At 39.8% G+C, this 18,097-nt stretch overlaps 1 protein-coding gene across 1 annotated transcript in view; it reads right to left on the bottom strand.

Moving 5' to 3' along the window:
• Nucleotides 1-2,767: 2,767 nt before the first annotated feature.
• GRID1 (glutamate ionotropic receptor delta type subunit 1) overlaps nt 2,768-18,097 on the bottom strand; it is a 485,602-nt gene continuing 470,272 nt past the window's right edge. The window contains exon 16 of the mRNA XM_066554224.1: nt 2,768-7,904. Within this exon, the coding sequence (XP_066410321.1) occupies nt 7,476-7,904 (429 nt within the window). The 3' untranslated portion in view covers nt 2,768-7,475. The remainder of the gene's footprint in view (nt 7,905-18,097) is intronic.

Raw genomic sequence — 18,097 nt, 5'->3', positions numbered from 1 at the left:
AAAGCTAGGAATGCAAATTCACAAGAAGAAACTGTTCTTGTGTTGTAAAAGCACATTCCCCCTGCCAAAGAGTTGGTAAACGTTGCACAACTAATCACAGCCCAGAAAGATGTGTGAGCTGACCTACAGGCACAGAACAGGAGGGGAAATCCAACAGCACAGACTTACAACAGCCTGACAGGATCTGCACAGCCCAATACAACCACTGCTCGTTCTCTCCCTGTGCCAGGACCAGTCTAACAGCAAGTTCCACCATGCAGAATCACATGAATTTCAGGAGACCTTCATGCAAAGAATGACAGCAGCATCCAGCATCTCATATGCTCCCCAGTCCATGGGCCAGGGCACATTCATACTCCAAACACAGCATTTTTGCCATTTAATTTCCAGGCCTCACCAACCCTTGCTGATGGGCCTGCACCCTCAGCACTCCTCTCTGGAGACCTGCAGCCCCCCAGCTCCTCCCCAGGCTTGCCTCCAGTTCCCTTTCCCCAGCAGCTCCCCATCCCAGGGCTGCTCTGGGGCTCTCTGGGATGTTTGCAGCAAACCCTGCTTTGAAATGCCACCTCACCCCACTGGGAATAGACCTGGGGGCTCCACTCCACCTTAGTGTCTGCTAAACTGGAAGCTGAAAGCTCTTGTGACCAAAGCACTCTCCCAAAAAATTCTCACCATCATCCAAGCTGGCTTTAGGATCAAGAAAAGCATCACAATATATATTTTTCCTGGCCAGCTCTTAAAGGGCAGCTAAAACGCAGAACTGCTAAATTTCAACAGCCTGTAAATGCTCTACCTGCCCACACCCAGCACTTGTCAGGAGTTTCTCCTGTCCCATTATCTGCCCAGCAACAGAGCCAACACTGCAAAGCAGCATCCTCATGCACAGGCAAACCCACATACGGGCACATCCCACTGCCTCACCCCCAGCAGGACACCCCTGGCCCTTCTTCTGGGGGCAGTGGGCAGCAAGCAGAACCAAGACAACTGGAATCCCCAGTAGTGCCCCAAAATGAATAAGGGTCTGCAACCTATAACTATAACTACAGCCACAGCACACTGTAACCTGTAACTACAGCCACTACAGCAGACTGAACACAGAAACCTCTCAGTGTCTGCTTAGATTTACTCGCAATTACACATTTCAGCACTTCAGTGGGCTGGCATATTTTGCTGCTGGTAAGTATTTAATTTGACAGATTTGCTTCAATATAAATCATATAAAAACACATTAAACAAAAGCCAATTTCTTTTTCTGCTGATATATAGAAAGGGCTGTATAAATCTGGGATCTCTCTTCACAGTTGTCATGGTGTGTAGACTTGCAGTTCAGTGCAGACCCCAGTGCAGCAGAGCACTCAAGGTTAACTTAAAACAGCTGAGTAGTCCCAGGGAGTTCAAGGAGCTCACTCACCTGCTTAAAATTAAGCACATATGTAATTTGCAACGTGCATTTAAACCCCACCATCAATCCCTTCTGTGCTTTTAGCTGCAATTCTCACCTGAAGTGTAGGGCTCTGCTGCATTCTACTTAACCACTTTGGAAATAATTCCATAAGAATACAGATACATTTCACACAATGAAAAGAACTTTAGAAAAATACTGAAACATAGAAAAACTTCCAAGATGCTTCCTTTCACAGCTGAGTGACTTTTTAGAACCAGAGTCTAAAACCAGACTGATAATTACCTACAGCTGTAGGCAATTAACCCTCAGGCTCCATCTCCCCACCCATACAGTTTCCATTATAGCACTGTAGCAAAACCGTTAAAAACTGAAACAAAGTTTTTTATCTTGAAAAAACATAGGGGCACAATGAGCTGTGTTGTAGGGTTTTCACCTAGAAATGTTTCAGAGAATATCCACATTACAGTCACACATAGCACATTATTCAGAAATCAGATTCTGTCCCAGCAATTCATCCAAGGGTTTGAAACTTCAGCAAAATGGGTAGAGATTTTATTTTAGTTTTTTGTTTAAGCTTTTTGCTTACCTTTTTGCTGTGTGTATTTATGAGTCTGAGGACTTCTCCTCCTTATGTGATATAGAGGCCAAACAGACCCCCTCAAAACTACAGAGCCTTATAACTGCAACAACAGAACTAGTAACTGAAAGATAACACACCTTTCAAAGAAACCTATAAAAATAAATTCAAAAAAGACAAAGCAACTCTCCCATAGTTATGCTCTACTACCACTCAGTGTGAAGTTTCTACCAGCATTAATTGATTTCAAAGAAAGCTATCAATTTCAGCAGGGACAAAAGAAACTAATTTAGGTAGTGTGCCTGAAAGCTTACAGTAAGAAAAGAAAACGACCCACAATAAAAAAAGAAATTTCCATTAAGGCTGACAGTAAATTTAGGACAAAACAAAACTCAGTAAAAAGCTAAAGCACAACTTGCTTTTCTTATTGGTTACCTTACAAGCTTGGAGAGCCCACATTTTGTTCTGCTTCCCTCCAACACCAGAAGAAAGCACCAGCCGTGTCCAGGAATCCAGAGACCCGTGCAGCTCAGAGCACAAAGCCCAAACTCTGCCCCACAGCCCGAGAAGTGAGAGCTTTATGGGGAGCTGATTGGAGCTGATTGAGGTGATTTGTCCCAGCTGCAGCCCTAAACAGCCCCGGGAGTGTCTCCCAGCAAACAGCCCACAGCTGCTTTGGGTGAAATCACTGATTACAGCTGATTCTGCCCAGCTGAGCAACAATCAAGCCAAAAAACAGGCACCGCCAAACAAATCATTTCAACTCTTAAATAATATAACAACTGTTTCTGGTAGAACAAATGCTGTTTTTATTTGTTTCCTAAAAATTAAGAAAAATAATAATTAGCTGAGGCAACTGCTTGTATGATGGAATTGAGGCTTCCCATACAAGTAATACAGCTTTACTAAACATGAGTTTTAACCATCCTTTTCTCCCTCCCCCTTCACCACATGTCAGATTTTACCTTTAATTTTGCCTTTCTTCAGAGTTTTCTTCTGACTTTCTCCTTGCCTTTCCCAGGATGATGCCAAAGGATGTGGTTTCTCTGAGAAATTTCCAACAGGGTCCCCCAAATGTGTTGTGTTTAGATTTATGTCGCTCTTTAGCTGCTCACAATGTAAGTTCAAGTCAGTAAAGCAAAATAAAATAAAATAACAAGGTCTGAACACTGTGGTTTCTGTACCACCCCACGAACATTCCTCCAAATGCTCCACTTGTCACCAACCCAACAGCTTTAAGCTCAGAAGAGAGCTATTCCAAAATTTAAAAAGATTTTAGGAAGAACTTTCTTTCTTTAAGCAATCTCAGCATAAAGTTTAAACTGTAATCCATGTTACATGCTCAAAATTGTAATAAAGTTCCTCTTTTAGGTTAATTTTTGAGACATTTTCCTTTTCAGAGCCACCCCAGTTTATAGAAAGGAGTGCTCTTGAGCCCAATATTAAGAGCTAAACCTTCACCTGCTGAAACTCAGTATGCTTGACCCATTCCCTGGAGGGAAGCTGATTTACACAGGTGAGAACCCAGGTTTAAGTGGTTTATTCTATGAGCAGACTAAGAAAAAGTGAATTGTTTTGCTGAGACTTCACCTACAATGCAGCAATGGTTATCAAAGCAAGGCAGATATTGGGAACTTCACTTTGCAAGACAAGTATTGCACACATGTAGTTGTAACTCAGCATAAAAACATTCTATCAAGTTTCAACTCTGAAATTAAAAAGCACAATTACTCTTTTTTTTTTTCCATTGCAATAGGAAAACATGATATACTAAGAAATAAGAGCAATGCATTCTTCAGATTGAAAGCAGATTGCCCATGGATTGCAAGCAAATAGAAGAAACTGAGTCACATTTTTGTAAGAAAGTAATTTCTAAACTAATGGGTTGGTAGAACAAGACAGGCTAGAAGTGCTGTGCCACAGATGTCACTTTTGTGAAAGCTCATCATCAAAAGAGCACAATAAAAGGAAGGTACATTTCATGTTCAATCACCTTTGCAATGTAAACATTCCAGAGGAGTTGGGATATTTGGGGTCACACATTATTCCCTATTTTAAGTACACTCAGGGAAGTTCCAGTTGAAAAACCAGAGCACAGTTTGGTCTTCAAAGTTTTCAGAAACTGCTGCAGTTTTTCTACTTCAACTTGCCAGATATTAAAGGTGAAGGGTCAAACCTGCAGGTGGTGTAAATAAGCACAGCTCTGTGAGAGCTTTCACCTTATGCTCATTTACATCACATGGAAATTATATTTCTCACTTCTTCTGTGAGTAATTGCACATGTGTATATATATATATATATATATATATGCATGTGTGTGGTGAATACATATTATAAAGAAAGTGAATGCTTTGATCTGTCAAAAGGAAGATACAAATATAAAACAGGAGACAGGATATGAAAATCATACATTCTGCATTTACTTTGAAAACTGAAAGTTATGGGGAAAGAAACATTGTTTATGTTCAAGGAGAACCTGGTGATTTGCTTCAATAATCTAAAACCAAACCACTAGCACATGAAGGATTTAACAGCTTCCTGTCAGGGCTGACAGGCTCAACCTATGACTTGCTAACTTTTATATAAACAAATAATTACTAGACAGTGAGAGATCCATGGCAGATTCCTAGTTCTGCAGTGTAGACCCTGGTGCAGCAAAGCACTCAAAACTTAAGGTTAACTTAAAGCAGCTGAGTAGTCCCAGGGAGTTTGGCCAGCTCACTCACCTGCTTAAAATTAGGCACATATTTAATTTGAGACCTGTGTTTTAACTCCACCATCAATCAGCAATGCACTTCACCTGTGCACAAAGCAGGTGCTCCCCACAGGGCTCACACATGCTTAAATACTTTTCTGAAAGAGGGCTGTGTGGTTTGATTCTTCAAGATGCTGCTCATCACAAATGTAGTCCTGCAAAGCATTCAAACAGGTGAGTCATATCCTGTGCATGAGAATAAAGGAGCTCTAACATCACTGATAAATTAGACTGCACTTCCAAACTTTACAGCACACAGCAAGAGTAAGCCAGGAGGAGAACAGTGAATATGAAGAATGCTAAAGTTTATCCCCAAAATATATTGTATTCACAATTTTTTTCCACAAATGCAGGTCAGTTAAAATTACAGTGCTTTAGTCTATAATATGAAAAAGATCTAATATGAAAGCAGAGATGCTTTAGTAAAAGAGGGTTTCAAGCCCCTGCTCTGGGCTTTGCTGCAGCAAGTCAGCAGCATGTTTTGTGAGTAACAGCTCAGCAGCAGCTCAGGACACCTCCAGCAGGTTTGTGTGCCACAACAGATCACACCCTTGTGGCCACTCAAGCACCTCCTTGCACCTTTTCTGCAGCATGTTCCTCTGCTGCTGCTAAAATCTTAAATTGGTCACAAAATGAGAGATTTTTCCAACAAAAATCCTTGCACTCTTTATCCAAAGCATCTTTACAGATTTCTTTGTGTATATAATCTTTTAGTGCAGCTATTTCTGCCATAACTAATTAGTGTATTTATAGAAGATTTTTTTTTTCCTGTGGCCATAGGTTTGTTAAGAAAACAAAAAGAAAAAAAAATATGACAAAAGAAGAAAAAAAATCCAAAGTTTTTGTGGGCCAAACCTCCAAATAGCATAAATCTAGTCAGCAAATAGTGCAATTTGTGCCAAGCTACAAAATTGCACCATCTTCATGAGAAACCAACTTGACAATAGACAAATGAATCCCTCTAAGAATACTCCTCCTCTAAGCCCATCATCAATATTCCTCATTTAAAAAGTGTTAGGCTGAGTATACTCTTCCATAAGGCTGGTTTTATGTCACAGTTTGACTTTTCTTCCCTACTGCTTAAAGTAGAAATGTAAAAATGTGGGGACTTTAATCACCCCATAAATATATGTGTTGTGTAATTATGCAAATCAAATTAGGAGCAGTGAATGGAATGTTTATTTACCCAGAAACCTGACCCAGATTGCCTGCTGACTTTCCTGGGATGTGATTGCATTTTTACCTCTGTTCAAACAGAATTTTTCACCCTAATGTAGACAGTGATTTTGCCGCACCAGGATCTACAGCCTTTTCCAAATAGCAGTGCTCTAATAAAGTGAAGAAATCCAGCTGCAAAGGGAAATTACAACCTAGTATTAGGGATAAATTTGAGAAGACACTAAATTATCCCAATTTTGAAAGAGAGTGATGGTCCATGAAGAGTAGGAGGGGGAACAGGGATCCATTATGTTTGGCATTTAAATTTCAGTTTGGGAAGGAAACAATGTGTTAGATTTTTTGGTTTGGTTTTTTCTTGTCATACGACATTGCACTGGTAATATTTGCATGACAAGACATTAAATAAGCGATATGTGTTGCTCTATCTTTGTCTTCTGTTTCACAGACAAAAAAAAAAGGCTTTGTACAGCCATTTCTACCAAGATTATAGACATGGGGATTAAAATGTTTCTCTTTACAAAATCAATGGAAAAAAAGCAGAGCTGTGCTTATAGTCTTGTCATTCAGGGATATGATTTCAACAGGGAGCATTGCATCCATTACACAACAAATTCAGTGAAATCTTAAAGAAAGAGATGGTACCAGAGGGCACAGTCACTGCAGTGCCATTATCTCCTGCCTTTACAGTTCCTCTTTGCCTCACTCCATTGGTTCCTCCCCATTTTCAGTCATGTACACAAGAAAAAAAAGAGCTGAGCAGTTTTTCTTAAAAGCTTTCCCCTTAACCTAAAACCTGTTGTTCATCAAAGCATTTATATATATAATATATATGTCATAATATATATAATATATATTATATATATATGTATAACAAAACATAGAAAGTTAAATAAAAAGAGCCACACAGCACAGCTGACAGTAAAACCACATTCCAATAATCCTGTGCTTAAATTTAGAAACTGTGTGGAAGTTTAAATCCTTGTTAGAAGGAAAATGTTCTCTGTTTATTGTTTGTTGGATTTGATTATAATTCACCTTTAAAGCATTTTTTACTGCTATGCTAATACCAGCTGCTAGGTTCTCTGAGTGAATTGTCATCTTGGCTATAAAACAGGGTTCTGGGGAAAGGAGAAATCTGAGTATGGTGAATTTTTCTAGCAAGAAAGAGATAATTTTTTTGCTCTCAAAAAAACCATACCTGTAAGGGAATAAGTGTTGAAATCCATGGGAAAAAAAAAGAAAAGTATGGCCCTCAGTCCCAGTAACAGGTCTTCTTTGGCACTTGAGAACGACCACAAGTAGTTTGCCTTTTTATTCATATAGAACAAAATTTACAAAGTCATTCATACATTTTTGTTTGTTTTTTGTTTTGTTTTTTACTTACTTCGAAAATTGGGAATATTCAAAATACACTTTTACCCCACTTCATTCTTTCATTATTTACAAGTATATACAAGAAAAATGTAAGAGTTCATTTTCTTTTTCTTTTTTTTTTTTTTTGTTTCTTTTAAATTTTGTATTAAAAATCTCTGCTGGTTGTTTGTACTGTTTGTTTTCGTCATATGGACGTTCCGTGCGAGGGCTCCATCGCTTCTGGGATGACTCCCCCCGGCACGGACTGGAATGACATTGGGATCGGGGTTTTCACGGGGCTCTGCCGGAATAGTCCTCCGTTGGGTGACCTGTGTTTGCACTGTATGGAGGGCATGGTGGCTGAGCTGCTCAGGGGCAGCGGCAGGTTGCTGCCCGAGGCAGCTGTCAGTGTCCTGCTGGCACCATGAGTTGTCTGTTCTGGTAAAAAGGTGCTGACAGAAAGTTGCGTGTTCTGGTACTCGCGCACCGGCTCCAGGGTCTGGGCTGGCTGCATGCCCCCGATCTCCAGCGCCGAGATCTCGATGGACGCTGGGGAGATCTGCTTGTGGGCTATGTCTTCATCAATTAAACTGTTCATGCGTCTGTGCACCTGCTCCAGATTCACTTCTTTGTCCTAGTGGGGAAGAAACCAGAGCAATCAGTCCAAACACAATGTCCAACCCCATCTGGCCCCCTTCCTTTCCTCTGCGTGACCAGAGCTGCTGATCACTCATTACATCACTTGGATTTCAACTGTGCCTGTGCAAAACCTCAAGGTCTGGCGACATCTCCAGATGAGAAACCTGCTGAAGAAAACACTGGCTCAATCCCAGCCTGCTGGAGCTCCTGATGTTATCAATCCCATCCTCCTGGGAGGTAATATCTGGCATCAGGCACCAGCACATCCCTCACACCCTTGGCTCACCTTGCACAAGCTCAGAAAAAAACCTATAGCAGGCAAACAAATGACCTGGGACTCCACATTCCACTGGGCAGCTTGGCCCTTTGTCACCACATGACAGCTCACCACTGTCTCATGTATCTGCAGAGCATTTTCTAAAGAACATGTCAGTAAAAAAACCCTGACTTCAGGGTGGTTGCTTCATTGAAATCTACTGGCCAGGGGTTGTGGTGATGATGAATTCCTGCCCTCCCATCAGGAGGCTCTGGGTCACCTGTGTGGCACAGAACAGAAACCCACTGGAGCAGCACTGAGAGAGGCCAACTCTGGGAGCCCAGGGGAGGGAACCATGCATTTGAGTATGGAACAGTTCCATGACAGACCATAAGCTGTCTGTCATCTTGACATGGCTTCTGGAAAAGTCTGTCTGTGGTCAGAGCTCAGGAAAACAGTGTTGGTCTTTAGCTTCTGAGAATGCGTTTCCTAAGGTTCACAGAGTGGTGTCTTCATCTGTCTGCCAGAACCACTCACTCAACACACTTCAGCTTCCATGAGGAAACACAGCAAAAGTTGTCTTTAAATCCTGAAGTAGCAAAGACCTACAGTGGGCTGTTTATCACCTCAGTACAGCATTCAAGATGCTCAAACTGGGAAGCAACAAAATTGGCAGGGTGAAGTCAACCACCTGGGATGGTGTGTGACTGATTTTTAACAGCTAGCATTGTACTGCCAATAAAAAGGTATTACATTATATAATTTCTCTACATTTCATAAAGCACAGCTATGACTGCAGTTGTAGTTATTTGATGCAAGTATAACACACAGCAGAATAGCAGCAAAGCATAACAGCCCATCAATCCTGGAACTGGAGAAATTCCCTGGTCCGACACAAACCTGTAATTACATTACTCAGAACGGCAAAGCTCGAACCTAGGGAGCAGGACTACCCAAAACTTTTGTGTTCCAGTAATCCCTGACTGCCCAAGGTCAACCTGGGCTTAAATGTTGGTTTAACACAACACCAGCAGCCTTACTGATTCATACCAAGGTCCAGGCTCTGTGAATGAAGTACAAAGTGTCACTGCCACTCACTCCTTTTACTATTTCATCACTGGTGTTCAGGTGGAGCACAGAGAATTACAATCTTATTCCAGTGGTATTCTCTGCTATGCAACTTTGCTTTCCCTTGTAAATTGACAAGCCAACTCCAAAGTCCTTGATTCCAGTCAATGTCAACTACAGATTCAATTGTAACCCTGTGATTTAACACCCCTTCTACATTACTCAAGAACCGTTGAATTTGCTGATCCCTGCATGGGTTTGGAGATGAATTAGTGTTACATGATGTACAGTTCAAACCTGTGTCCTTAGCTTAGGCTAAATCCATATTGATTTCAAATGGAATACAATTGCTCCACAATTACAGGGCTGAGCTGCATGTTGCAAATTCTTTGCTAATCAGTGGAAAATGAATTCCTATTTAATTTCTGTCATAAATTCACCAAAATCCCAATGAAGCTCCCAGAAACCTGGAGGTATAATCTTCCTCACCAAAGAAACAAATAACTTTTTAAAAATCCTGCTTTTTCAGCCAAATCCTCTAATCGGATAATTTTGCATTAGAGACAAATCAATGGATAATAAAATAAAAATAAACTTTTTTGACATGAAGGGATCACACAACACTTGATCAGATAACCCCTGCAGCTCTATTAAGTCCTTCCTGACAACAAACACACCTGACCTGTCAGGCCCTTTGTTCAACACATTAGACAATGCACTAAGCTGATGATAACTCAGACATTCTTCCCTAAAATCTAGGGAAGGAAAGTTAAGGATTTATGGTACAGTGGCCAGAGGATTACATGCATTTAATTCATCATTTCCTCAGCTCCTTTTTCTTGAACTAAAATTGTAGACCTGGGGCAAATATGAGAAAAGTTCTTCCATTATTCCCAGTGGGAGTAATCTCGACCTCTCTGGGTGGGTTCCTTTGGAACAGATGTCCAACCACTCACTGCTGTACTTTCCTCACCTGTTTGCCAACAAAAGCTTGCTGCAAAGTTCAGCTTGTGTACAAACTGCAGCTAGCACCACATATGATGATGCTGTGTCTAAGGAGCTAACTCCCAGAAGCCCATTATGCAATGCCTCCTTAGGTACCCTGTACTGTGTCTTTTCTAAATGCTGCTGCTAGCTGGCATGTGGACTCCTAGCTGCCATTCTGGGTATCTGGGACTCATATTCTTGTCAAGCCTCCACTATAAAATAAGAAAACAAAAGAGAACTCGGGTTAGAACTGAGCAAATATTAGAGCAAATATTTCTAAATGAGGCTTTGGCAAAATGTTCACGACTCATTTATATTTTTCTGAGCTTTTGCCAAATACTAATGCCTTCTTCAGATCATTTCAAGAGAAAATATACACCAATGTTTTATTTATATTTTAATTTTTTTTTTTTGATTGCAAGTACATCCTAAGTGTATTCATCCTGCTTTGCTAGTGGAACAAGTAAAATTTGACATTTGACTTTGATAAAGCCAACCCAGAGGGAAAGGTAAGGTTTCAATAATTGCAACAAGCAGTCATTAATTGTTTGCAGAGAGAAAATAAATTCGTGAATGAAGCAGGATCTTCATTTGGAGCATCTGGGCACAGAAAGTCATAAATTCAAAGCATGAATTAATCTTGATTAATTGAATTAATATTTAGCTGAGCCCTTTTAGATGTAAACATGAAGAGCCACAGCTGGGATGCTGTTAATACACATCCCTGGGTCCAGACCATAGGGACCATTAAGGAACATTCCATATCCTTTGGGATGTTCCCCTCTCCTGGCCTGACAGGCCTTCTGCTATGCACAGCCCACCCTGGGACCGCATCCTCAGGAAATGGTGGATTTGCAGTTGCTTATGTTTCACAATACAAACTCATGTTTCACTGTGCAAAAATTTTCATTCTCAATAAAGATTAAAACCAGTTCCTGCACACAGACATCCCATTCTATCTACCAGAACACTTTGTGAAGGACATAGAGAAGTAAACTCTCTTTAAGATCTCTTTAAGAGGTAGGGGTGATGATTTCACTTGCCTACTTCTCTTTCTTCAGCATTAAGGACAACTTGCTGGCCTTATTAAGATCAAAGAAAAGTTTTAAAAGGCATTCAACAGAACAGGAATTCACATTATTCCCTCTTTTCCTTGTCAAAATAAAATGTTTGCAAAGGTTATGGAAAACAACTTGTCTCTGAGGATTTATAAAATCACATTTTTAAAGGCTCTTTCCTTTTTCTTTGTCTTATTAGAAAAGAGCAGCTAAATAACTAAATGTCAAGGTTTGTATGAGACTATCTTAATGGTGAATGAATGATTCTTCAAATCCTTTTAAAAAACCCCAGATAAAATTCAGAAACCCTTGAAAAGATTAGTTTGTCATTGCACACCATAAAACTGCTTTGAATCTAAGATTTCCAGAAGAAGAGGTTTTGGGATAGCATTATGTGACAAGTCAACCTTTCAGACTCTGTAAATTCTGTAAACCTAATCTTTTTTTTTCCCTTTATTTTTCTTCTGGGAAATTCAGTAACATAGCATATGTTACTGAAAACGAACAAGCTAAATGGAGAAAGGTTTAAATGGCAATACAGCCAGAAAAAGAAATCTTAAAAGTTATTATGTTTTATCCATTGTCAGCTCCATATTCTCTATTCTTTTTTTGGTCCTGTGCTTCTCATTAAAGATCAGCAATTTGTAAAAAAAATTCTTTTTTGCACTTAATGTATAAAATTTAGTTAATATTATAAACATGTCACATCTCAGACATTTCATGCCAATTCAACTTCACTTCTCATCTATGGCTGTGTTGGACACAAGTATATGCTTGTGTTGCCAGGAGAAGATAAAGTAGTTTTCCTTTGCTGGCTTCATAATTCTATTTTCAATATTAATGTTGTACTCCAAATAGATCAGTTGAAGAAATTAATCAGTGAAGGAAATAAACGTGTAAGGAAAATTAATTATACACCCAGGCTTATCCTCTGCAGCTTAAGGAAAACAGCTAAACAACCATTGCTCCTGGTCAGGAAATTCTGTTATGCATAAATACCAAGTGAAATGTCAACATCCCCCAGTGAGTTTGAGTTCTGGAAGGGCCTTAGAAGGGCAGGTTTCTGATACGTCCCAAGCACTTGTTCATGAGCAACAGGCTCAGTGGCCTATGACTGACAGCAGGAGCACGCCCTGGCTTGGAGTGCATCTGGAGGATGCTCACCAGAATTACCTGGGAATGAGTAAACCTGCATGGTCACACCTGCAAGAAACTATGACTCCCTTTGAGGACTAACCAAGTCTGCCCTTTTCACACAGAGTGAAATTATGACAAGATAATGCAGACACCATCATTTACAGAGTAATCAATTTTTTTTTTCCTAGCTTATTTTCTGTGACTCTTGAGAGTTGGTTCTAATAAAGCCTGTGAGCAGTCATACTGAAAGAATATGGTACCATTTGGGAGGTTTAGAGTCAGTGAACGTGATCAAATTCAAGAGTGTTGGAAAGGAGCTACTGGCTGATGTTTTTAAGAAATTGCCTACATCCCTCTAAATACAATTAATTAAATGGTAATACTGCTTAGCTTACTGGCTTGCAACACTTGGGATATTCCAAGTGAAAATTTTTTTGAGAAAAATATTTTAATTAAAGACATCATTGTAGTGTCTGGTTTTTCACTTGTGATTTCTGTGAGCTTATTATAGAGCTCTAGAAAAGACACTTCAAGACACAAAAGTGCTACAAAATGATGAAGCAGTTCCATCAAGGCAAAAAGAGGAAGACAAATGCCCATACAGGAAAGTCTAATATCTTCAGAAATGTGATGCTAAAACTATGCCAAAACTGTGATAAGTTGCATCGACATCCAACACATGCAAATAAAAGCACACTAGACTGGAGAAGACAAAGATTGATGGCCCTGACCCCAGAAGGACTAAAATTTCAGAAACACAGCCAATATGGGCAGACAGGCTCATACAGGGAGGGAACAACTTGCATATGTCAATACCTCCCAGTCAGGTGCTGGTAACTGTGCCAAGAATTAAAAGCCTGTTAAAGCAGTTAATAAGACTCAGGAGATATGCAGAAAACAAAGCTTTTAAGGTAATATAGCCTTAATCATCAATCAGGGCAAGTTTCTGCTTTTTTTTTTGTTTCCTGTCCTGGGTGACAACATGAAGGATTACCTTGTGATGAGAGAATGAAACCAAGACACAAGTGCTAATATTACATTTTCATTCTATGCAAGAACTATTTTTAAAAAATTAGGTAATTTTGTGATTAGGGCTAGGTTTCAAAATTTGAGACAAACTCCAGTGTCAGACAGACACTTCCTCTTCTGCCCTTGACCAGGAAACATGCTGGTGTCTCTCCCACCCATATAGAAGTCCTCCTGACTCATACATGTGTGTTCATAATGACAGGTGTCTGTCAGAGGTCATGAGACACAGGTGCTGGAAGGCACACCTGTACACAGTTAGAAAGGAACACTCTGAGGCACTTCCAGGCACAGCCAGCCATACTGCAAAACTGAAAAAGGAGGCAGAGAAAAAAACTGAAACAGCAAAGTTTCCATGCTCAGATACCCACAGACTATTCTCTTCTTACTCAGCATCAAACCCCACAGCTCCACCCAGCAACCAGCTTCAGTCTGTGGGGTTTCAGACATCATGGACTCAAATATTTACCTTGTTAAAGAGAAATAAAGCAGCAGCAGCTCTGCATGTGTACAATTGGTTAGGATTATTTTGAAATCCTGTATTCACCCAGGGTCATTATCATTACTTTCAGTTACAGCTCCTGCATATGCAAAGCTGTAATTTCAATTTATTCCAGGAGGCTCTGACAGATTGGCAAAACCAGGCATAATTGGCTTGCTCAAGAAGAAAAAGCAGTGATGATGTATGTACTAGATGTGCTGCAAAACAATGGCAATACAGTATGGTGTTACATTAATACCAACAACCCCTTTTGAATAAGACTCACTGTGTGACACTCATTATTCCAGAGATTCCGCAGCGGACAATGCAGTGAAATGCAGGGAGACGTGTACACAGATGCAGTGGTGATGGATGTCTGCTGTCATTAATTTAACACAGGCAGCTGACCCAGTCAAACAGCACTTAATGCTACATAAAATTTGCTGAGTGGTTTCTGAGTGTGCTCTGCTCAAAGCTGGTTTGACCATAACAGAATCTTATTGGAAATACGCAGGGATGCACCTCAAGAGTCTACTTGAAAACCTGCTTTTAGAAATTGGCCCAATCCTGCAATCAAGCTTCTGCTCTTACAAGTGGAAGCTCTACCATGTATTCTAAATTAGCAATTAGCTAAATTATCGTCCATAAACCAGCTGTTAGAAGAAGGCACTGAGACTGACATCAGGTGAGGTCCAGTTGGCTGTTACCTAATTGAAAGAATAAAAGAAATGAAAGTTTTGCAGTATGTTAATTTCATTCAATGTAGAATCATCTGCAAAGAAACAAAACTTCATAAAAATTACGTACAAGAGGCCACCTTATTCACTGAGTGATGCTCTCCTTCACCAGAGAGCAGAAATTCCTTTATGAAGAGACAGTAACACTCTTTTTCCTTCTAAGTAAACCTGAAAAAAAGTGAGACATTACAGAATCCTGCAAAGTTGATGTTAATGTGATAGAAAATTGTTTCAAATACATTGCCAAAGTTTATTTCCAGCTACCCTCAGCCAGAAAATAGGTAAATTGTTACCAAAAGCCCATACACCAAAAAAGTAACAGTGACTGGCTACAGAACTGGTAGCAAGAACCTTTATGAAGCAGTTCACATCTTCCCACAGTCCTGTTGCACACTTTACCCAGGTTGGATTTATCTCAGCTGAAATCACATCTAAGCAGGGGTCTAATCCTGATGTGTCCCATGGGTCCTGCCTGTGAGCCTTGCCAGGAATACCGCAGACAGCAATCTCCCCAGCAGGCCAGTGAAGCTGACCATGCACACCACTTTGAACCAGCTAAACCTCTCTCTTGGTCTTATTTATCCTCTTGAAGTGCATCCCTGTCTCTGTGAATAGATACCCAGGACACAGTCCTGATGGGGAACAGCAGGCTGCCCCACAGTGGCTTGCAATGATCTGCTCCCACTTTCACCACCATCACTTAACTAAGTGCAATCACAGAGAGAACAATCTAGACCTCACAACACACCCAAACCTGCCAGGGAAGAGCCTGTTATGAGCATTTTCGTTTGTTACTCAATAAGAAAGAGGACATCCAGCCTCATGCTGAGATACTCAAGCTTTAAAATCCTTACCAACCTTGATTCACCAGCTGGTAACCCAACGACAACGAGAATGATGAGTGAGTGGTTCACATGGTACAGATGTTTCCACAGTTTTCATGATGTTAAAAATTAACAGGACAATAAGAGAATGCAAAGAAACATTTCTCAACACAAGCAGCAAAATGCAGTACAGAATGAGTGCTGGTTGATGAGCATGCCAATGTCTCTGCAAAGGAACTTGGGAGAAAGGAGAACTTGCAACTGGAGAAACCTCTACTGTGTACACACTACAGACTGCAGCTACAGGCATTTCCAAGAACACAGAGGTTGGGATCACGGGGAGTGCCAGGGGAAGGTAAAGATGAGGAGGAAACTAACAGGGATTCATCTGTGCAGGCATTTTCAACAAGAAACCAATCATCTGTATGTTCATTAGAAATTCTCACCATGCTTCTGAGGCCCAGCCTCACATCATTGGCCATCTCCAGATGGAAAGGGAAAGGAAGATGTGGGGAGAAAAAAAAAGGATCAAGATAGTGAGGCTAATAATGTAGTTAATATTTAACTCTTTTCAGCAAACATGTACTCATCATTTCTTATAATTCTGGTCTGAAACAGCATTGCAACAAAAGAGGATGGCCCTCAAGAGGGTGGTGTTTTCAGAATTTGACGTCATCTAAAATTACACTGTGAGGTGGCAATTACTCTCTTATGAAGGAAAAATTAAATTAATGAAGATTCTATTCCAAAAATTCACTAAAACTTAATGGTTTCTTTACATTGCTTTACACATTTTTTTTAATCCTAAAATATAATCTAGTCCATAAGGGATGCAATTTCTCATTCTAGTGAGCCCAAATCAAAGCAATGCTCTCCTTTAACAGTCTGAATTACTCTACTGGAGCATCAGGAGTAACAGATTGCTCCACACCCTCGTTCTTCACCATTCCTGTCTAGTCACATGCAAATCTCAAAAGTTCCCATTTTTTTCCTAATATGCCAGGAAATTGGCACAGGAGACAAAGAATTGCTTCTACAACCTGTTTGATGCCCAGTGTTAGCTGATTTACAAAGCCTCTCATCTCCACTCCAGCTATATGAAAGCCTTACAAAATCCTTACTCCTGACTATTAGCCACAATTTTTGCAATTAAAAACCAAATTTTGAAAAGGTTTCTGTGCCTCTATTCAGGGCTGTATTTTGGAAACTGCCCAAGCTTTTATTTTGACATAGGATGAGACATGACTAGCCAAATTATTAAAATAGCTCAGCATAATAAAAATCTGGCCACCAGTTACCCAAAAGATAACTCTTGCATACTTAATAATTCTGAAGAAATAGTATTTGTTGAGTGAGTTTTGTAATTCTTTTTTATACATGTGCCTATAAATATGGGTCTGGACTTAGGGAAAATCATAACCAAGCCATTGATTAATTTAAAAAAATATTTTTCACAGTATTGGTATCTGTGATACCTTAGTATTTCAGTAATATTGGTCACAGATTATTTCAGGTACTATGAAATTATTTAAATTCAATTGATAAATAAGTTTATAAATTGCATGTTAATAACATTGCATGGTAAAGTCAACCTTCACCAAATAACCTCAATGCACATGTTACTCCCAGTCTCTGGATCATACATGGTGCTTCAAAGCAACTGAAGTTTGACCCTATGCCACTAAAAGGAATGGAAATGTTTTGGTGTTCTGGGTGAGATTAGAATTCACCTCTTATTTAATTTTATGTACATGCTTAAATGCTTAGTCACATCAACACCTAAGGCATTTTACAAACCACAAAAATACAAAATAAATGAGAAATGTGAGAAAAAGTCACATTTTATGCTTTTTATTATTTTAAACTTTTACTGATTTTGTTATTTTACACCCCCTTCAAAAAGTCAACTTTAAAATACCGCCATAGGCTGAGATAAGACATACAAAAATTAGCTGTGTAAACATTGTGTGAAGAATCTAAAAGAATCTGACACATTAAGGCTCCAATTCAGTAAAATACATAAGCTCATGCCAAGCTCATGAGTAGCCACAGAAGTTCTCTGGGACAGGCAATGTAATGAAAATTAAGCAAGTACTTACACTCATCACCAAACTGAAACTTTAAACAGGTTATTTCTTTTTGATTCCCCTGCATGGCAACACTCATTTTTTAAGCTTATTTCTGTTGAATAATTTTCTTCCCCCCCTAAGGTTCATGCCAGATAAATCCAGATTATATCCCTAAGGATCCCATTAGCAGGGTTTTCTTACACGACAGAGAAAAATTAAACAAACACAAAAATCCCTTCCTTGCAGTTAGGGAAATATGCTGGCACAAAACTCAATTGCTTCACCACTGCTTTGGGTAGCAGAAGCCTGGGCCCAGTGCCATAAATCACAGGGATGATATGTCACTGTTAAACCCATTACAGCCTTGACCAAAATCTATGGTGATCAATAGCAGGAGTTGGGTGATTTCATTGGATTCTGGATGTGCACCCTGCCTGGGACCAGGAATTACAGAATATCTGCTTCTCTACAGGCACCTCCAAAGAGAAAATCTTCTTTCTTCACTCACATAAAAAGCCAGCATGAAGCTACTTAAGATGCCCTTC

Source organism: Molothrus aeneus, chromosome 8, assembly GCF_037042795.1.
Source record: "Molothrus aeneus isolate 106 chromosome 8, BPBGC_Maene_1.0, whole genome shotgun sequence".
NCBI lineage: Eukaryota > Metazoa > Chordata > Aves > Passeriformes > Icteridae > Molothrus > Molothrus aeneus.
Note: the sequence above shows the minus strand (reverse complement) of the source record. Positions and strands in the feature narration are given on the sequence as shown.